Here is a 22,873-nt window from a genome sequence, read left to right on the forward strand (position 1 = left end):
ACAGGAGATGAACTGTATTGCATTACAAATCAATTTATAACAGCACGTGCCTATAAATAACAAAGCACTGCATTATTTCAAACTTTAGTGCTGAGTATGCGATATAACATCCCATGATTAACTTCTTCTGCACTCCATGAACTTCAATTTCAATGTAAAAATCAACAACATGCATGAACACAAACCTTAACCAGTATTATTTGCACATTTTTATTTATATAATTTATAAATTGAGCATACTCTTGATAGGCATGAAATACATCCTGACATCCATACGAAACTTACACGTGACGTGAATGATTTCATAATCCACCACAAATTCTAAATACAATCCTAATAATGTTTGTTACAGGTAGGCATTTTTATTACATTATTATTTTAGAATTTATACAAACTAATACTTTAATTGGTAATACCAAAATATTCATAACGTATAAAGTTTACATTCAGAGCAATATTATTAGTAAACAGTACATGTCTTAATTTCCAGCGGTAGCAAAGCATATTAAATGTTTTGTAAAAACACACAGCTATAATCCATGATTAATGATTATTCTTTACATCCAACTCTTTAAATACTCTTGTAATGCATGTAAACAATTTTTGTGTATCAAACTTATCTTATGGTGTGCAAATTTTTAAAACAAAGTTAGGTCAAAATTTGCATTTAAAAATACATATTTTGTTAAACCAAACACAAATACACAATGTGTTTCTTGTAAGCACGCCATAAATTGGTCCTCCACTGTATAAGGTGCAGATTGTGTGTGGTGTGCGCTGATCTCAGGTCAGTCTGTAGGCTTCCGGAGATTTAAAGCAGAATCACCGGAGGAACGCGCTTAACATTTCCTTCTGCCTTTGAGTTTCTTTTTCCTCAATTTTCCTGCAGTGTGAGAAAAAAACTCAATTAAACTACATAATCTTTTGACTGAAACTCGGATTTCACAAAGGAATTTTAAGAAAGCCTTCTGGTATCATTAGGGAGATAAACATCATGATGTCAAAGATCAAACCTTTCCTAACACTCAAAAAAACATCTTACAGGAAGTTCTTTGTTCACCCAAGAAGAGCATGACAAGTTTTCATTCTGACCCATTACACAAATATTTACTTTGCTTATCTTCCATTCTTCAGACAGATTAAAGTTACGATACAGAAGACACAGGAATGTCAGATATAAAGGTCAAAGGTCACAACAGCAGCATCATTAACTGCCTTACATACAGACAGAAACAACTCACGGTTTCATTATAGTTACACTCCTGGGTTGAACTTCATAGGAAAATTATTACAAATCATATCAATATAACTTAGGACAGAGATCATTGACAAGCAGGTTAAAATCACAAACAGGCAACATTTTGTTAGATCTGAATCAGTTATGATCAAGACAAGAACTGATTAATATGTTAAAGACACTGTACGTGTGAACATGATTCAATGTAGTTTACACAAATGAATGACAAAGACCCCCAAATCCAATAAAATCCCAAAGTTTAGAGACGAGAAGGTTATGTCACAAGTCATAAACATGTTGGTAAGCAGAAAGACATCACTTAGACGGATTTAAACGGACGCTCAGTTAGTTGGGCAGCGAGGCGTTGACCTACCTTACTGTAACACACACGCCTTTTTACTGCGTCCATTCCTTCTGTTACCCTCCACTTAAAGGGTTAAAAAAAAAGACAAACGCTAAAGGAACCATTGACATTTAATGGATGTGCAGAACATTACATCACTGCAAGGTTGATGGTTAACCTCACACAGATATTTGACATATGACAGTAATGGGATGAGAAAAGACAAACTCATGTTCATAATGACGATGATTAAAAGTTTAATGGGATTGTCATAAAAAGTGAGAATGACGATCCATTAACTTGATGAGGAGATGCTTATGGGGTGAATGGTTTTAAAACCTGTCATGAACATGTCGGTCATATTTCACCCAAAACACCACAGAAATAAAGAGATGATTAAAGAAAATTAAGACCAATAAGATTTTCTTCATGACAAAGATCCCCTCAAATTGTGACTCTTGATTGTCTTCATCTATGATGTCACAACTCGACAAAATAAATCTTAAAAAATAAATAAAATTATTTTTTAAAAAAAAGGGTCATAAAAGGGTCTTAAATTACTTCATGGAAAATGTTTAATTTCTTCTGGGAGCAGTTTCCCAAACAGGGTTTAGATTAATCCAGAACTAGAACTAAGTTTTAATTAGTTTTTACAAACATACCGTAGAAAAAAATAACTTTACTGTTTGCAATTTGAGACAAAACAATGGCATTGATAAGATCCATTAATGCAAGGTGTTTTTAAATGAAGGCAGCTCAAACATGCAGTTTAGTCTGGGACCAAAATAAGCCCTGTCTGAGAAACCAGCCCTTGATGTAGGGTAAAATATGACCTGAACATGTTTTCCAGAAACATCCCTGCAGTTCCTATGGACATATTTAATGTATTTATTAATATATTTAGTGTTTAAAAAAAAAAAGACACTTTGGGTTCCAAACACCAGTGCTGAACAATATGACTTTTATTAGATATAGAAATGGATTACCTTCATTGCTTTTTTTGTTTCTTTGAAAGAAACGTTTATTATTTTCAGCTTTCACAGGGGCGGGGTCTACATCAGGACTGGGTGGAGTTTGTGAGCGCTCTCCATCTAGTTCATCATGCGACCGCTGCGTTTCAACAGTGATTTCCGTCGACTCGTTTCCATTGCAGTCTACACGATCATCACGGGACTGAATCGCTTCATCCACTTGATCCTGATTATTTTCTTTTACAGAGTCATTATTTTCACAGCCACCGTTGAGACATGAGTCCACATAAGCAGCTGAATTTAAAGGGTCAGGCGTCTTTATTGGATTTGCATTCAAATCCTCTCCTGTTGCTCGGATATTATTCCCATTATGGTTTTCATCTGGTTGATCTGTATTTTTCAGCGTAAGGCACCTGGGTAATGGATCAGTCTGATTTACATTGTTTTTCTCCTGAGCTGATGATAATGATAATGATGTGTCTACAGAAGTGTTTTCCTCAGATTCGGTGCTCACAGAGGGGTTGTGCTGTGTGGAGATATCTGTGGTTTCAGGTGACTGGGTCTCCTGTACGTCTCGGGAGCAAGTCTCTGACTCACCGTTACCCGGCGATGTGTGTTCACCTTTGGGACTGAAGACGAAATCTTTGACCGGATCTTCTTGAGTAGAATCTTGTACTGTTGGAGATGCTCCGATGGCAGATGAGCCAGTTTCTTCTACAGACATGACACTTGCTGCATCAGAACAAGAAGAAATCGATTTGTTTCATCAACGCTATACGTTTGAGTTGAGTAGAGAAATGGACATGACAGCAAGAAGCAAAAGCGCAGAAGCATTATACTTAACAACACCTGCACTTTTTGTACCAATAAAAAAACATCACTTCTACAATGAAATGCTCTGCGTTGAGTGATGATGAGCGCTAAATGTTTTCATGCACTTACAGCTTGTGTTTCTAATTTTTGGGGTGACCCCGAATAGTCGAAGATTCGATGTTTCACAGTCGAATCGCAGATGTTTTATGAAATGAGGATCATTCAGTTTTGGCAAATAAGGGTGCACATGATCTGATATTAAATAATGTGTGGAAAGTAGCTTTCAATAAATATTTTTTTTATCATCGGATTTCACCATTTGTGGCTTGTGTTTTGTGCAATATGCCTTAAGCGCAGAGGGACATGTTCTGCACTTTAAAATAAATAAAAAACAAAGTCAAGTAAAGGTCAATTCTAATCTAATTTAACTCTGTTAATGTTGGATTGCTTTTCGTTTTATCGATGTTGCGCCGTTGCGTTCTGGCACATGCAATTTAGCCGAATGTGCTAGGTGCTCTGTGGAGTATATGTATTTTTTTATGTATTTAAAACAGGGGTGTTATCTTGTCAAATGTTAAGCTGTTCCTGAAATTTAAGTGATAACACTTAAATATATCTTCACTGTATATTTATGCCGGACACGATTGTCTCTTGTGATTTAATATTATTGTTGATGTTCACTTTCAAATTATTCCTGAAACAAATGATGATATAAGAATCAGTAGTGCCCATAAAATCATTAATTTCAGTATTTTGAGTGTGACATTTAAGGGATTGTATATACAGCTTAGTTTTTATCATTTACGGTAAAAATCCCAAATTTTGGTGTCATATGCTGATGTTTTTTTTTTGTCATGATTAATTTGATAATAAATTAAGTTTTTTTCTGTGTGCTGCTTTTGAATGAAAATAAAAGTTACCCATTTGTTGACTGTCTGGCTCCCAACCCATGCATACACGGATGATGCAACTATCAGTCAAATACAGGCAAGATTTGACAATTCTAATTCGAATATGTAAATGTTTATTCGGGGACACCCCTACTAATTTATATTTATTTACATGCACGTTTGCAGTTTTAGACATTGCCTAAAAACTTCAGTATGTAGATGAGTCGTGAGCAGCAAAGCCTCCTATTGGTCCAGCAGGCAGTGAACAAACAGGCTCAAACCCCAGAAGTCCAAACGCTCCTTTTCATCTCTAGCATCAATTCTAAATGTGAGTGGACAGGCAACACAATTGCTCTTTAAAGGGGTCATATCATTCTGTGTGATCTTGATTCATAATAAACGTTTAAATAAACTAATTAAACATCTTGACATGTAGAATGATTGACAGCTCTGTTGAGTTAATTGATCTTTATGCTCTTATCAGCATTAGTGATCTGTGCTGTGATGCATCAATTTATGATCCGTCAAACATGATATGACCCCAAGAATCTACTCAACACAGACAGAAGTGCATTTGGCCGGAGGAAACGGATGCGTTTGAGACTTCTGCGGAGAGTCTGACAGCCTCATGTCTTACCAGGCTCTCCCGTATCCCTATGAATTTCACTAGAAGACGCACTTTCCATTTCGCACCTGGGACGAGTCTTTCTCAGATGGAAACCCTTTCGTATATCCGCCAAGAGCTGGTCAATGATACAGTCGTCCTCCGGAGGCGGGGGTCCTCGTCTGACTGGAGGTACAGAAATATAAAACTCAATCTTGCGCTATTATTACTGAAGACTGATTTGTTTTCTTCGGAGGAAGCGCAGACACACAATTGGTTAATGAAATAACTCACTAATCTTTCCATCTTCTCCTTTCTGTCTCTTAGAGTCCTCCTCCGCCAGCTGCTGTTTGCGCTTCTCCGCTTTAGCAGCTTGTTCTTTTCGAATCTTGTTTTCCTGCAAGAAGAAACAAAATAACATCAGTCATGCTAACATAACCCGCTCATGATAATCAAGATGATTTTAACACTGGGGGATGCTGATGAACCGTTGCTAAGGTATCCAGTATCTATTAGGACTGCTTGATATAAAAGAAAGATATGCAAAAAAATAATTAACATTTTCTCTGTGAGAGTATTATTAAAGGATTACTCCACTTTCATAAATTTTTTTATAATTTACTCACCCCCTCATCATCCAAGATTTTTCTCCATATAGTGGACCTCAATGGTTTGCAGTTTCAGCACAGATTCAAAGGGTTTTAAACAATTCCAACCGAGGCATGAGGTTCTTATCTAGCGAGGCGACTGTCATTTTTGCAAAAACATATGCACTTTAAACACAACTTCTTATCTCACAGCTAGTGCAAGACACGCCAGTGTGACCTTACATATTATGTAATCACGTGGAAAGGTCACGCGATGCATGGGTGACTCGCACACTTCCGGATCATTTTAAAGGAACATGCTCACATTTTGTGAATTTAGCTTATTCACCTTATCCCCCAGAGTTAGATAAGTCCATAAATACCTCTCATTTCCGTGCGTGCAGGAACTCTGTCTGACGCAGCCCCAGCTAGCTTAGCACAAAGACTGGAAGTGAATGGCTCCAGCTAGCATTCTGCTCCCAATAAGTGACAAAATAACACAAACATTTTCCTATTTATGTGATGTGATTTGTATAGGCGGAGTGATTTGCTCGCAGCACCCGAGAAGCCCCTGGTGAGGAGCAGAGAGTTCGGTCAGAGTTTTGCAAATCACTCCGCCCAAGTAGCAGTGCTTCGTCTTCTAAGAATATAGTTCCCAGTCTGTATACTGTTAAAAGATGGCTGTGTCTCATATGACCTTGTTATTTGTACACGTTGTGACTATACAAATCACAACACATTAATAGGAAAATGTTCGTATTATTTTGTCACTTATTGGGAGCAGTATGCTAGCTGGAGCCATTCACTTCCAGTCTTTGTGCTAAGCTAAGCTAGCGGGGGCTGCGTCAGAGAGTTACAGCACGCACAGAGATGAGAAAGGCATGTATGGACTTACTTAACTCTGGGGATACAGTAATTAAGCTAAAATCTCTTCCTTTAAACGATAAACTGACACACAGACATTAATTCATATCATTACACACACAACAACAACAACAACATCTGAATGCTCCTCTTTCTCCACACTTGTAAACACTGGAGCGGTTGTCTCGCATACGTCATACGACCTTTTGACGTGATTACATAATACACTGGCGCATCACACTACCAGTGCAAGACAAGAAGTTGTGGTTTTAAAGTGCTTTATGTTTTTGGTGAAAATGAGCATGGTATCTCTAGATAAAACCCTTTTGTCTCAATTGGGATCGTATAGAACTCTTTAAAGCTGCATTGATATTGTAAACTTTTGAGGTCCACTATATGGAGAAAAATCCTAGAATGTTTTTTCAAAAAACATCTTATATCTTCACGACTGAACAAAGAAAGACAAACATCTTGGATGACATGGGGGTAAGTAAATGATCTGGATTTTTTATGAAAGTGGAATAATCCTTTAAAATGGTCAGTTATTGCAAACCACTGCTCTATTTGCAATACTTTGTACATACAAGGGATGCAAAATATTAAAATGATCAAAGATATTTGTTGATCTGTAGTACTGACTACAATCCAGCACAAGTCTATTTATATCAAAAGCAATCTTGGGGTTTATTTAAGTTAATTTTGGGTTGAAGCAGATGACTTACCTTCAGTGCTTTGACGAAGAGCACACGGAAGATCTTGATGTTACTGAAGAGTTCCTCAAGTGAGAGCTGAGAAACATCTTCACAGAAATACTGAGCCAGATCACTCTTCTTCTTTTCTAGACGAGTAAAACGCTCCTCAAGAGATTCACACGCTATCAGGTTCTTCTGCAGGAACATCAAGTCATTATCATTTAGACTCCAGATACACAACTTTCTGACCTCATGCATGTTTGATTTTATCATTCAGCCACTGGTAAAACACTGAATTAAATAAAGTAGCAAGTTCAGGGTTCCCACACCTTAGTTAACTTCAAATTCAAGGACCTTTCAAGGACTTTCCAGGTCCTATACCCTCAAATTCAAGGACTAAATGTGGGGACACATTTCAAGTGAGAGCAAGGTTACATCGTGTTACCTTTTAAGATACATTGTTACAGTTCACTTTCGAGGGAACTCGCGCTGCATCACTGCGGTGACACTTTGGGGACGCCTCCAGGGGTAAGTGTGTCTGAATGTGTATATCAAATTCAACCAATGGTGAGGCTTAACGACACAGACAGGGTGACGCGGGAGCCAGGAAGTATATCGCTAGCTGAAATATTGCCAAAGACGGCGTTACAGGGACGCAGGAAGTATGGCAAAGGAGACGCAGCGTCTCGTTCTCTTCTCATGGAACAACAGTTACATACGTAACCAGAGACGCTTTCATGTGTCAAACACAACTATGCAAAAAAGCATTTTGGTATGAATCAACATTCGCGTACAGAAGATACAAGCAACAAGTTTAGTATGTGTGCTTAAAAAGTCTAGAATTTTTATGATATTTTCCTACACTACACAGGTAATAATATGGATCTTTTCCAGAAAATGTCTTGCATAAAATAGATTCAAGCACTTTCAATGACCTGTATCTATGTATGTATATTTTCAAAAACTTCCCAGGGCCTTGAATTTTCCCCCCCAGATTCACAAACTTTCAAGGACATGTGGGAACCTGGCATGTTTTTGTGAAGTTGAGCATAAGCCTATCACATCATCATGCACACATTTACTCATTGAGCGTGACAGACACATGGTTGAATTGAATTCTGAATGATTTGTACCTGAATGAGTCCTGTGAACTGATCTCTGACATCATCAACTGAAGAGGAAACTTTCTTCTCAGCATCTCTCAACCGTTTCAAAAGAGCAGAGGTCTCGGACTGGATTGAGTCCAGATTTATACTGAGAGAGAAAGAAACACAGAACCAGTTCAGACTGAAATGCCAACGCTAATCTTGTGACACATACTCTTTATGAAACAACTATTCACAGTACACAACAACAGTGTGTTGAATTGTATTTACCCAGCAGCTCTCTCACAGGCCTCAATTTCTTCTGGAAGATTCAGCAGCTCTGGGTGGTTTAATTCTGCTTCCTAAAAAACACAGCAATAATTATATCTTCCTCATTTATCAGAAATCTATACTGAAAGGATGAATGTTAAAGCAGTGATGTCACAGCACCTCCAGTATGTGATGTAAGAGAGTGATGCGACTCTTGTTTGCTTTGGTTTCTGTGAGTTTCAATAGGGAACCAATCTTGAATCCCTCAGCATTTCCTGTGTGACTTCCCTGATAAAAAGAAAAAGTTTATTAGATGAGGAACTAATTCAGTGTTAAGCTGGCCAAAATTCCCAAACTGACCTAGAGATTTAATAAACCAGCAAACCATTGAGCCTAATGTTACCAAATTAAATAATTTCAACTGAGCAATAATAAAGAGTACGATCATTGAGTGTCTTACATAATTGAGAAAGTTTCCGACATCAAGGATAAGCTTACAGAAACTGGGCAGCAGAGAGCTTTGTCTGAGACCTGCCGGAGAAACACACGCACGCACATCTTAAACCTGCATTCATTTACCAAGGTAAACATTGTAACAAACATGGTCATATTATTAAAACAGTCAACGACTACTCAGCATGTATGGTCTTGAATATAAACAATGGAGAAAGAGCTTTCAAAATACTTATTAAAAATGAGTCATTCACAATAATAGCATTATGTTGATGTAGTTGACTTCTGGTTGTACAGGAAAGAGTTGAGAGATCAGATCAGATCAGACATAAACTTACTCTCACAGCCCGACTCTATCAGCTGAACTTTGGGCTTCAGGATCTCCAGTGTAGACTGAGTCTCTTCACACAATAACATGCATTCAATTCTCAGCTTATAACTGATGACAAACACAAACATATCATCACATCTTCATGACTTTAAAACACTTCAACTCGTAACAGGTCAAATGTAATATTACCATGGTACAGCCAAAAGTAAGAGGTAAAACCGGTCAACACTGGCCAGCTTGTCTAGATCTCCTTGAAATGACTTCAAGTTGTCGATCTAGAAGCAGAGAAATATAATTAAAGGTGTTTTGAAGTACTTCATTATATCTTAGTTTAACTACAGTATAAGAGTCAGACGGATGATTTCAAACACACTGATCTGTTAATGCGTTCGGCCTGACTCAACCAAATAATAAAAAATGTTTTGTTTTTGCAATTGTGTTCAGTGACCCTAGTGGTAGAGATGCACCGAAAGGAAAACTCTTTGGCCGAAGCAAAAAAATTTACACTCAGCTGAACAACTGAATTATTTTGCCAAATTTCTCCATCTAATCATTGGAAAAGTTAGAATTTCAGAATGTCCTTTTTATGATATTTATTTCACATTATTTAACACTGAAATTGTAACATTTCAGCTGTCATTATAAGGCCTTTTACACCTGGTCACTTAAAACTGTTCAATTTACATTCGACCACATAAATGAGTGCTGGCTAAACGGATATTAATCTGATCTTCTATTCTTGCACAAAATGCAAATAACCAATTCATTACTCCGCCTTAAGAAACTTGCAACGACGCTAATGTAGCACTGTATGTTGAACAGCAGACGCACGGTCAAGCATGAGCGAAGAGAAAGAGAGACGGCAGCAAAGTTGACAGGAGCGTGACAGAGGAAAAAGTTTTTGTTAATAAACATTTTATTTTCTGGTTTAATAAAAGCGTGTTTGTCATTGTAGCAGTTTACTGGTTCAAGGAAGTTTTTATTACATACCGCTGATGCTCTTTGTCGTTCTATGACGTAATGTAAAACTAAAGTCTCTCGTTCTCTGCGCTTGTGCATTCAGCAGATACCCAGGATCACCACCTCTGTGTCTTTCTCATACGCTGCATGCTGTTCAGGATGTCTTGTTTTTAAATGATAAATGAAACTTATAGTGCTGTATGTTTTTGCATCTTTCTCAGACACTTTAAAATGATATCACCAACATGTTTGCTGTATTTGGGTCTCATACTTTCCACTGGTTGCTATTCGATCACGTTGTCAAAGACCTCATTGTGCTGTACAATTATTTAAAAAAGTATTTTTTGCTATTTTCGGCCAAATAATTTCCTTGCTGAACATTTGGTGCATCCCTACCTAGTAGTGCATGAATGACACACTTTACCCTAAGATGCAGATCAAAGCATCAATCGCACTCAGTGCTGGAAACAAACCTCATGTTTTTCTGGAAGTAGTTTAAGAAGCTGTTTCAGGGATTCCACATCAAATTTAGAGCAATCGCCTTTCTGCACCATCATCACAAAGTCTTCATTAGAGCTGTTCAGAGGACAACCAAACATCTATGAAGGTCCAGTTAAAATATCAAGGTTTGAAGATGTTTTTTTTTTTTGTTCAGGATCTTACCACTTGAATTGTTTAAGAAATATATTCAGATTCAAATTCTTTTTGGCATCAATAAAGGATATCTGAAGAAAAACAAAAAACAAAGTCAAGCTTTAATCATATTTCAATACCTCTTTACGGTCGTATTGTACAAGTCACAACTGCATGTAGTTCCAGTGAATTTCATTTAGTTTAAGTATGCTCCACCTAATGCTTTTTCCTTTTATCTGGCTGTCATTATAAATCTCTCCAATTTCAACACGGCCTGTCATACAAATCCTTAAACAATACCCAGTTACAGTCATTCCAAAAAAACTGAATCAAGTCCCATCACGCAAACATCCGGATTAATCCAGACACCCAAATAATTAAAGAATTCAACTGGCCTTCATTTAAAAATAAAGCAGATTTGCAGGATATATTCATTTGAAGATTATTAAAACCTCTTTGGTTTCTTTTCTGGTTGGAGCGACAGTGCTTTTGTCTTTGGGTTCAGACACGGGCAGACAGAAGAGCTGTTCAATACTGGTGTAGTTCGGCTCTAACGGAGAATCAGCTGGAACTGATGACCACATCGAAGCACCATCTATAAAACAACCACAACAATTATGTGAGATGGGTCACTTACGACATTTAATCCTCATATGAACTTTGAGTGTACCAGACACACCTACATTACATTTATTCATTATCCAAATGAAAAAGCATTACTCATAAAGAGCCAACAGTAAGCACAGTCTACAAAGCTGTGTTACATGCAGGAATAGAGTTGAAGTAGATAAAAAAAGATTAACATCATAGAAGATAGAGGATGGTTTATATACATGTCAAATAATAAACTGCTCCACTGGTTTTGTTTAAGTTCCTCTTATACGCTGTTTTGTTTTGATAAGTGTGATATCTCACCCGTAACTGCTCTGGAATTCAGTTTCTGCCAGTTGAGTTTCTTCATTCGTAGGGTTGGATAGGGGCCACTCTTCACAGGCATGCTGTAACACTGCCCAAGAGCCTGGAAATTCTTTGCCACAATCACATCCCCCATACCTGGAGGAGGAGGAGGGCACGGTGGACCAGAACCTGGTGGAGGTGGAGGACATCCTAATCCAGGCAGTGGAGGAGGTGGTGGTGGAGGACCTCCAAAGCTCATCCCTGGAAGAGGAGGAGGAGGGGGAGGACCTCCAAAGCCCATCCCTGGTAGAGGAGGAGGAGGTGGTGGCAGACCTCCAAAGCCCATCCCTGGTAAAGGAGGAGGAGGAGGAGGTGGTGGTGGTGGCGGTGGAGGCACAGCTGCTGTTTTTAAAGGCACTGTTGAGATGACAGCAGAACCCACACCCGGTAGAGAGGTTGGTGGTGTTGAAATCTTGCTGAGTGGTTCCTGACTGGTTGATCTGCAGGAACATTGTAGTTTCTCATCATTCATCTCAGTCTGAATGGCTTGATTCTTTTTGTGGTGCACACGACTATCAACCTCAAAAGAACCTTTGGACGATTCCTTTGCAAAGATGAGGCGCTGCAGTATCTTCTCACACGATTCCATCTCAGCTAAAACAAATCCATCAAAGAATAAAATCAGTCATTGGACTCTTGGAAATTGTGACTATTAACTACAGATTCATTAATGGACTTCAAATGGCAACCTAAAATATTACCAAAATTGGGAACACATACTGTATTACACAAAAATGTATTACACAAACACTTTAGCAGACGCTTAAAATTAAAGCAATTTACAAACTAGATGTTTCTGTTAAGGTTAAAATTCTCATGAGCAGTTTTTGTAACACACAAGTTGTCTTACATGACAACATTCTGAAAGTTTCATCAGTGCTATTAATTTAACCACAAAACAACCAGAGCAAGAGGAACTTTTGAATGTTTCCACAGAAGAGCATCTCATGAGCTTGTTGCTATGATCAAAAGCTGAAGTTCTCGTAGAGACACGTGGTCTAAAGATTTAACACAGGAAGACATTCAGACAACTATAGCATCACATATCTTAATTAAACACCAAACTGAACAATTTTTCTCAACATTAGTCTTAACTGAGCTGGATTAGATAAACACTACTACTTTATTCTCATTTTAGGAGCACTTAAAACAGAAATACAATGGCGATGTGATGGAATCAGAGGGTAAAATAACATAACAGTACTGTTTATTTACCCTTGACACTGGGGTTGTGCCGATAGTATCATGTATCGACGATCGTCAGACATATCCTTAATAGCGGGCTTTCATGATGACAGCTGGCGAATAGTTATTATCATCATCATCATCATAGTTTCACATTAACATACGCATTGCATGCTTTTTCCTGCATGAGAGGGTTTGTGGGCTTCATTTTGCGCGAGAGAGTTTGTAATGCGAGCAGATTCTTAAACTCTTGCTTGGACCTTAGCACACGGCATGGAATCCCCCTAGCACCTGAACTTGTAATACGCACAGCTCTGACATTTCCTTGCATTAGAGAGGTTGTTAGGCGGGCAGAGGGTTAAAACCAGTGAGTTTGTTGTTCCCACTACGTTGTATGCAGGAAATTTTAGAGCACCTGTACTTAATGACGCGGATGAACTAATGGCATTTGTTTTAAGAAGGTTGCCGTTATGACAATGTTGCCCTTTCTTCCTTTTTGTCCACCCATTTAAGTGTCTTGTCATAAAAAAGTAAAAAAATTACAAATAAATGAGCAAACTACTGCCCCGCCCCCAGATACTATTGTGTATCGGCAATCTCACAGGCTGACAATAGGACGATCTCAAACACTACTGGACATACATCATAAACAGTACAACAAAGACTACCATGATTTTAAAATCACTGTGGTATCCCAAACCTGACATTACTAAGCTTTGGTAAGACTATACTGTAGCTGATCTTCATACTAAAGGACAAAGTGATTAATGAAGAAGAACTCACAGTTCTGTGCTATCATAATGGCTCGGTTACTAAGAACCTCCAGAGCCTGCCAGATATCCACTCGCTCAGGACCCAACAGCAGTAATGCTTGTAATATAGACAACAGCTGTAGGGATGATGGGAAACTGCTAACCTAAAAACACGAGAGATGAGAAACTGTTGGTCATATATCCTCAAAAACAATGATCACCATGTAATGACCAGAGATGAGTGACAAAATACAGCGCTCACTTTAGTGAAGAGTGATGTGAAAACCTCCTGAGGGTCATTCATATCAATCCCACCATAAACCCTCAGGAGCTCCTCTTCATCGTCAGACATGGCCTCTTCAAACGCCTCACACTGAATGATCAAGTCTTCATCATCCTGTTCCCTAACACACACACACAACATACATACACACTGTTTGTGTAGGACAACACACAGATATCTGTCCTTAAACATGAACTTCAGTGTAATTGTCAAATTCAATCCTTTGTTAGTTTGCAGTTCTTCTAATTTTTTAAGGGAAAGATCACTTTTACACTTACATGAATTCAAATTCAGATTACCTTAGCTTTGGCAGTAGCTGAAGCAGCTGTAATCCTGGTGGAGAAAAATTAATTTAATATCCATGAATTAACACACAAACTATTCCACTACTGTGTGTTAGAAAGGTCAGATTAGTCGCAGCACAGGTAACTTGACAGCACAGGTGAACACAGTTAAGACATGATCATCACCCCAGTGGCTGTGTCTAGAATAGCACACTGGCATACTATGCATACTACTTTTACATTATGTAGTATGCACACAGGTGTGATATTTCTGTATAATGTCTGTATGATATGTCCCACCATGCAAACACAAACTTGACCTTCTCTTATTTAGTGTAATCAAATGAACCACAAATCATTTATGTCATCACTTATTTCACAAATGTTGTCATTTTTTGAATTTTACGCAAAACTTGAGCAAAAGTCAAAACTAAAATAATTAAATTAATTTCTGAGATACTAGTTCACACACCACTGTAGTTTACTATCTAGTATGTAGTATGCAGTCTGCTAGTGTTCTTTAATGAACTTAATCAATGTCACAGTAAAGCATCTATAGAATAACATCTTTAAGTGACTTACAATGTGAATATTTTTTATATATACTACCAGTCAAATGAACAGACACAGCGGCTTATTCTTTCTTCTGATTGGTTGGTGCTTTAGAATAATTATTCCATGAGAACACACAACTGTACGTGTGGGATTATCTGACAATATTAATGCCTTGTGGAGATTATGTCAACTTCATGAGGAGAATAATGAGATGATTATAAACTATATAAAACAGTTCTGGACTGATTTTTTATTTGAACCGTGTAAAGTTAATCACATGTATGCACAATTGTTATCCATCTACAAAACAGGACTTTAAACGTAGACATTTAGATCCTAAGGAGCACAGCCATAAAATCAGCCACATTTTGACTGGTACTGTAGTTCATCTATATTATGCTACTATGAAGCAGAAAACATAAAAGCACTGTAAAACAATGTATTTTACATAAAAAAATATATAATTGACAACGGGCCATTGAATTATTGTAAAATAATGCACACACAAGGTGGTAATGCGGCACGACCCAAAGAGGAGACCATTTATTTGAAACAATTTAAAAGACTGGAGTGAATTATTCCTCTTAGACATTGCTCTGATGGTTATTTTTAGACATCTTAAAGGTCAGGTGTGCGTTTATCAAAAAAAGAATGCATACCTGTGGAACATTTCTCAACCAATCAGAATAAAGCATTCAACAGGCCCGTGGTCAGTGGCGGCTCGTGACTGCTCATCCCAAGGGTGCAAATTCAAAATATGTGTTCAGAGTGTCACGTGTGTTGCTTGCATTTTCAAAATATGTGTTTGTTGCGTCATGTGAACCATGTGTATCACGTGTTTAAGCGTCTCTTTTATTTTAAACCCTTTAGACGCGTCTGCAGCACGCACTTACTTTGACATGACGAACTTTGCATCGAGCGCCCTTGAAAAAAGAAGTCACCGGCCGCCACTGCCCATAATATAATACATGTTAAATATATATATGTGTCAAGTATAGCCACCCAAAGGATTTCTGTTTATTTAAACATACCAATAAACTCCTGCCGCATTTTGTCTCTCTGACGCAGGTCATCGATGCTGAAGATGAAGGCGTTGATGACGCTCAGAAGAGTCACCATATAAGGCACATTATCTGTAGTCTGGAGCTCATTCATAACCACACTGAAGCGATACTGTTGAATCTTTACAGACTTTAAAAGAAAACAACTCAAATTATCAGTAATGTCATCTGAACATGATCATAATATCTGCTTTCAAATACCTAACAAACAAACTCATGACGTAAAATCAGTGTTTATGTTTTTGGGAAAAATCAGGCCACAAATCTCTTTTTGACTCAAGCTGAGATGATATGAAGTCGTGTAATACAGAACAAAGGCACACTTTACCAAAACAACAACTCTATAACACTGAGTATATCGCAATAAAGTTTAAAGGTTCAAAGTTGCTTCTTTGTGACTTAAAATCAATAACTTTAGATTCACAGAAGCCCTTAAATGTGCACACAAAGTAACTGTGAACACTTGTGTTTGGTTTGTTTAAGAGACACTTGCCTTGTAATGTTCGAGGGCATCCAGAGCCAGTCTGTGTCCTTCTGAAGAGAACATACTGAGGGCCGCCAGCAGCTCAAATACCTGCTTCTTCACCATCGTGTTGGAGGTGTCCAGAGCTGGAAGAAAGAGGAAAGGTACCACCGCATTGTTAGATTCTTCCTCCATGCGTTTCCTCCGTCTCAACTGATGGGATGTGTTAGGGTTTTGGGGGACGTAATGTGAACTTTGTACTTCTTATGGCAAAAAAACAGCTAAGCATGTGATAGGTGTGAACAATGTTGAGCAATGCAGATACCATGACCACTGCTCTGCTCAACGGGAATGTGTGTGTTTTCTCAAATCTATCCTGACCTCTTAGTCTAAGAAAAGTAAACGGCTTTGGAAATTACAAATCTTTCAGCATTTACTCAGCATATCATCAAATCAAAATATTTTCTTGTAGTCTGAATTAAGGTGGGTTGCTGCATCCTGATTCTAAAGGACATAAAGAGTGGATTTACCCTGAGATAGTTTGCGCACGTAACCCTCGTTGTCCACGATGAAGTGAATCCCAGCTGAGGAGTTCATGACGGCTTTCACGCAGTTAACGCAGGTCAGCTGCAGCAGAGCGTCTGAGATTCGAGAGCAGCCTCGACCCGACAGCCGGTCCAGAGCCTCCAGGAGCAGGTCCAGTCCGGAGAGCTCCAGAAACTGCACCATCCAGACCTTGTCGCTCCTCTCCAGACGTTTCTTCAGACCGGAGTAGTTGACCACGGAGGGCACCTGCAGCAGACGGATGCAAAGTTCTGCGTCTGCGTTCTCCAGGTTGGCATCCTGCGAAGAGTCGGAGTCTTGAGACGAGCCGAGTCGACCTCTCACCATCGCCCATTTATTAGGGGTTACGTCTGTCTTTATAGACATGATGATGAAGATGATGAAGATTCTGTGAAGTTAGAAACAGAGACGATGGTTATTATAAAACACTTTTCATTTTGGTCTTTTTCACAACTTTGAGGGCGGTGTAAATAACTCAAGAAGTTACAGCAAATCGATGTTCTTGATCAAGAGCACAACGCTTACCATGTTAAACCTGATTTTGTTTTAACCCAAATAAATAACCTAAACCTTGAAATATACCCTCCATTACTCAAGAGTTTTAGTTTAATGCATGATTTCTCTCATTCAACAAGACGTTTTCAGTTGAATTAACTTATTTAAGCTTATTTAAATCTGTGGATTTCAACATTTCACCCATCATGGATTGCAGCATGCATACATTATATTTCTACTGTTATAGGACTGTTGTTTTGATGTTTTTATTTATACAACTGCAGCTGTTTTTGTTATGATTGTTGGTTATTATTTTTGTGGTGAAGTTAAGAGCTCATCGTCAGATTTGATTACTGTCACCGTCATTGAGATTTCTGTGTAAAGTGTTGAGGTCTCTGTATAATAATAACAAGTTGAAGACTTTGCTTTCCTTGGAGTTACATTTGCTTTGCAAGATGGCCTCTTTTTATAGAGACAAAATTATAGAGATAAAGTTAAAAGTTTTATAAAAGTATGATAAAATAAGACATGTGAAAAAGTTTCTCATTATTGTTAAAGGTGCCAAAGAATGCATTGTAATAATCTGTTAAATTGTTCTCTGATATCTGCACAGAAGGTTTGTGGCTTTATTAAGTGCAAAAAATTATCCAGAGTCAGTTTTATATGTCCATTTACAACCCTAGGATTTGTCTTTATAATAAAATGGTCTATTATTATCTTATTTGAAAGGGTCATGAATAATAATGTTGAGCTCTGCTCTGATTGGCTGTTTCTCCTTCAGTAGCTCTGTGTGTGTGTAAACAGATCTTATGTTTGAGTCTGTATCAGATTTTGAAAAATAATCAATTGTTTGGAGATTGTTAATGGACGTCTCTGAGTGGTAAGTTTGTGTTTTTTTCAGTATGGACCTGCAAAACGTAACTGTAACGTCAATAGTAGAACGCTATCAAATAGCCTTAACTAGCATATAGCATTTACTAGCATATATAGCATTAACTAGCAACTAGCTAACTCAGCAGTCACAACTTTTTTTAATCATTGTAACAACATTGTACTTAATTTACCGTTGTGGCATACATCTTGCAAGTAATGTAACAGTCGGTGTTACGTTGAGATTGGTCTGTTTTCCAGCGGTCTTTTGCATGCATGAGGTTTACATAAAAAGTAGAAAACAATGGTGTTTGAGGCTCATGATATGTCTTTACCATGTACACAACTCTTATTATTCATCCATGCGTACATAAATACAGTTGTATATTCTACGGCACCTTTAAAGGCTATTTGTAGAACAGAAAATGTATTACTGGGTTGAGACATTTTACATTCAGTGAACAAAACAATCTTAGTACTTTTAACGTGAAGTTACTTTGTTTGTTCAGCAAAGCAAAAGTAAAATGTTTAGGGCTGGGAGTATACTTTTGAATTTGAATGAACATGTCTGGGCTTACAGTGTTGAGTTTAATAATAGCAACCATTAACCTTCTGCTCATTAGTTCAGATGAGATTAAACCGTAGACTTCACCCATGCTAAACACTACTGTATCACAACTAAACCAAATGTTATGTCTTTACAAAAAAACCATATTGAAATTTTCATTAGAAATACATTTTTAAGAGCTTTTCCAATGCCTAGGTGTGTTTTTGTGAGATTGACACCTTATTATAAAAGTCTGACACATTCAAATAGAATAAAGAGGTTAAAGAATAGAACAAGGAGGATGTCATTGAACAAAATACAATAAGATTTGTCATAAGGAAGGACATAACCTCTATCAGAAGGGGTCATATTGAGAGGAAATGTGAAGAGGGGAACAGAAGGAAACCTCACCCACCACCACCGCACCGAACAGAAACACCGAACAGTCCAGACTAGCAAAAGAAAACACATTTCAACATTTCTCCATGCTGGATCAAATGTGAGGAACAAATATGAGGCTTGCTTCATACTGATGTTTAATCATCTGAGAGATCTGCTAACATTTTCACCCATGCAGAAACTTTCAACATCAAGTGTTGGCAGGAGCGACGTTACAAGCGTCTCTGAGATGTGTCTGCGCTCATGCTGTAACACAGACCTCATTTCATGATGAAGTAAACACCGACTAAACCTTGCAATTCAACAGAAATCTCTCTCATATACAGATGAAGAGTGAGATGTGAATGTGTGTGAGGTCAGGACACAAATATACTTCAGTCAGTGTTTGTTTTCAGACAGGTTTGGGTTTGTTCAGGAGTGGCTGATCTGTAGCAGTCATCATCCTCATATGTGAAGCAGAACGAAGAATTTAAGAACTTTTCTGGGAAGATGAAAGTCACCATCATCTACAATAAAACATTCACCTGATGTTTTATTCATTAGGTTTACTAAAGACTAAAACATCTCACTAGTGATCACTAACCAGAAAGCATTCGAGCAGCAACCTTTGATAATAAAGTAGAAAGGTAAACCTCACCCTTGGGTCTGCTTGGAAGGTAAACATCCCGTCCAGGTCATCAAACAAACTTCTGATGTTGTTGTGTACTGTAGCTATGTGATGTTTTAGTGTTCATATCATTGAAAAATCTCTCACATTCAGCCTCCACCGCTTCAAACATCACACTGATTATCTAATACTTCACACAATAGAAAGACCTAAACACAACACATCAGCCATCTGATTCACTTTAACACAACAGATTATCACTGGAATACTGCAGGGATTACTGTGTACACAATCAAAGTTTACACACCTGAACAAATAGAAACAAAATGTCTAATGAACCGTGCTATCAGATTTATTTCTACATTTTGACTAAAGGAAAATGTAACATATTTATCCTCACAGAAAAGCTATTTTAGTTATGGATGTGTTTGTTCTGGGAGGTTTGGGAATGTTCCAGAAATTCCAGTTACATGAACGTTTGTCTCTGGATGCCAGTTACTGCCTGGTAAGGTGAAGATAAACATGATCTTATGATTCACCCGTTTACATGCGTACTTTCTCACAGATCGGACTACACCACCACTTTCAATACAATCGAAATCTGCATCAGATCGACCTCAATCGTATTGATTAGGGTGTTTACATGAAGACTTTTCAATCTGAATCAATACCATTACAAACAGATTATTTGGTTGCATGTAAACGTACCTAATGACAAATTACATTTGATATTTTTCATGTATTTACAAACATTCATATTAATGAAGAACTTTACTTTGTGTATAAAATCTCATAAAAAACATACTGATGATACATTCTTCTGTAAAATGATCATAAAGTCACAAGTGTGCCCTGTAAACATTCTCAAAAAAGGCAAATATTCATGCAAGAAGGAATTTTACACCGCATGCTTGAAATTTCCTGGACACATTTCACCTCCATGTCTCCTACAGATTACGCTTGTGAAGGATTTCAGCACAGGAAGGAAAACTTGTTTTCCTGTCTTAAGTCACGTTGGTTCGTCTTTTTAATACAGTGAGTACATCTCACAAAACCTGTCATGAAAATGATGCCAGAATACATTTACATTTATTCACCTTGCAGACAAACGACAGAGCCTTCAACATTTGTACCATCTTAATGCACACGATAGATTAGTTTTGCTTTAAAGAGAAGCATGGGTGTGATAGTGGTCTAATGTCTCACATGCCTGTAAGGGTAAAAGTCTGGTGGTTGAACTACACAATCAATGTTCTTGTTAACCTGTAAACATCAAATCAATCTCACAATGATATTACATTCCTTTCGGCTGAAAGATTCTGGGCAATACTTCAATGAAACGCCAATAAAAACATTTCATGTATTAAGAGTTGTGCAAACCTTAGGGTGTTACTATAACAGGAATGCTTGATTTACAAGCTTCAGCAGATCTGTCTGAGGGTTTCCTCATTTCCTAAGCATCAGGCTTTTTCTGACACAATCTAACGGGACAAACAACAGCAGCTTCCCGTACGATGCAAATGCAGCCCTTTGATAACCGCTCTTGACAAACAATATCAACTAACATGACAGGAATCGTGCCAAAATGATAACAGCCTGTTATTAACCTCTAAATGAAATCCTCTCTTCATCCTTTATTATATCCATTATTATTATTATTATTATTTATTAACCAGATAATAACGCATCATTTAAAAAATGAGAAACATAATGTTGGGAATTAAATATGCATCTTTACAGGCATCTTAAACATGAACTATCACCACATTAACAGTGTTTATCAAGGTATCACAGGTTTAACACAAACACCTTGTGCAACTGTTTGAATCTGTGAGCTTCAGACATAAATGATGCTCAGATTGTGAAGATGTAACTTTCCAAAGCACCTGGTGGAGTAAAAGGAATTGAGGACTGAATATCAGGCTAAATAACAACCTAGCAACCAAACACATAACCCTAACAACCATCTAGCAACATCATAGCAACCATCCACTACACCTTTTCACATGCAAACCCAACTTTTCACATGCATGCATTTAGCAAAGACAACTATAAATTTAATTTTAATTTCTAATGCTAACAAACCAAGAAGACATCGATCTGTGCTCAACAAAATCCTGCAGTGAATGCGAAGATAATCATTTTCAATAATGAAAGAGGTTATAGTGCAGTAAATAAAGATGTGTCCTGCAGCAGAGACACAGAGTCACAACATCTGCTTAACATCAAGTACAGAAAAACACTTTCTCTGCATCTGATCACAAGCAGCTGTTCTTTCTCTCTATAAACACCCACACAGATCAACAATATTAAAACAATGAAAAACAAATTACTGCAAACATGACCATATAACGCCATTGCAACACTCATAGAAGTAAACTGTTGTCTACATTCTGTTACAGTAACATCATATTCAAAATCATCTTTATAGATATCATGCAGTAACTTTTAGTTTGAATTTAAATCATTTACTTCTACATGTCATGAGCTGTCATTTAACACCAAACTCATGGACACATATTTATTATATAAACATTATATCATGATATGAACAATCTCAAATCTCAACGCAACAACACAGCCATGTTTAATCTGATATATAGTTGTTTGGATTAAGATGACAGACGTGATTGTATTTGCTATGTTTATGTAATGCTATGATCAATAATCAATAGTTTACAGGGCATTGATTGACCCGATAATTATTGAATAGATACTCTCTGAAATATCCGACAGTCAATTCAAGCCCTCATCTTCTCATCTTCTCCTAAACATGGAGGCGAATTTTCCTCCACAGCGCCACATACACACAATCACTGACTGAGAAACAGCAGATTTTTGCTCTATAATGAAAAGTCTTTTAATAAATCACCTTATATCCCTAAATCCATTTGAGTTGTAAACATGAGGACATTACCTGATATATCTACTGAATGTCCTTGAGGATGTGAAGCTGGAGGTCTGATGTAAGGAAACACATTCCTGATGTCTCTCCAGATAGTTTGTAACACTCGGCGTGGCTGCTGGATGAGAGTGAAATGTTGCTGTGTCTACACATGCCTGACTCCGCCCCTCCCCCATAGTGGGCGTGGCCAACTCAACAATCAAACTACAACAT

At 37.7% G+C, this 22,873-nt stretch overlaps 1 protein-coding gene across 4 annotated transcripts; it reads right to left on the reverse strand.

Annotated features, from left to right (window-relative positions):
* Window positions 1-194: 194 nt before the first annotated feature.
* inf2 (inverted formin 2) lies at window positions 195-22,801 on the reverse strand. Of its 4 annotated transcripts, XM_065255190.2 has the most exons (23): window positions 22,673-22,801; window positions 16,804-17,225; window positions 16,304-16,419; window positions 15,781-15,940; window positions 14,210-14,243; window positions 13,890-14,031; window positions 13,659-13,791; window positions 11,649-12,284; window positions 11,186-11,328; window positions 10,764-10,825; window positions 10,574-10,676; window positions 9,330-9,415; window positions 9,148-9,248; window positions 8,817-8,887; window positions 8,537-8,644; window positions 8,378-8,448; window positions 8,135-8,255; window positions 7,032-7,196; window positions 5,153-5,255; window positions 4,892-5,044; window positions 2,567-3,283; window positions 1,611-1,664; window positions 195-883 (listed from the first exon to the last, which is right to left on the reverse strand). In XM_065255190.2, exons 2-22 carry the CDS (start codon window positions 17,201-17,203, stop codon window positions 1,612-1,614), a joined length of 3,678 nt encoding a protein of 1,225 aa, XP_065111262.1. In that variant the 5' UTR covers window positions 17,204-17,225; window positions 22,673-22,801; the 3' UTR covers window positions 195-883; window position 1,611. The 4 variants fall into 4 exon arrangements, with proteins under 4 accessions (XP_065111262.1, XP_065111271.1, XP_065111286.1 ...); XM_065255199.2 differs by lacking the exon at window positions 1,611-1,664; XM_065255214.1 differs by lacking the exons at window positions 195-883; window positions 1,611-1,664 and having other exon boundaries at window positions 3,019-3,283; window positions 4,948-5,044.
* Between the last annotated feature and the right edge of the window lie 72 nt (window positions 22,802-22,873).

The sequence above is a fragment of the Paramisgurnus dabryanus genome, chromosome 17, assembly GCF_030506205.2.
Source record: "Paramisgurnus dabryanus chromosome 17, PD_genome_1.1, whole genome shotgun sequence".
NCBI lineage: Eukaryota > Metazoa > Chordata > Actinopteri > Cypriniformes > Cobitidae > Paramisgurnus > Paramisgurnus dabryanus.

Coding starts and splice junctions, on each gene's coding strand:
- inf2 (XM_065255190.2), bottom strand. CDS start 17,203: ATGTCTATAAAGACAGACGTAACCCCTAATAAATGGGCGATGGTGAGA. Junction 12,285..13,658: donor CATTATGATAGCACAGAACT/GTGAGTTCTTCT, acceptor GATTTGTTTTAG/CTGAGATGGAATCGTGTGAG. Junction 1,665..2,566: donor AAACAAAAAAAGCAATGAAG/GTAATCCATTTC, acceptor TAACCCTTTAAG/TGGAGGGTAACAGAAGGAAT.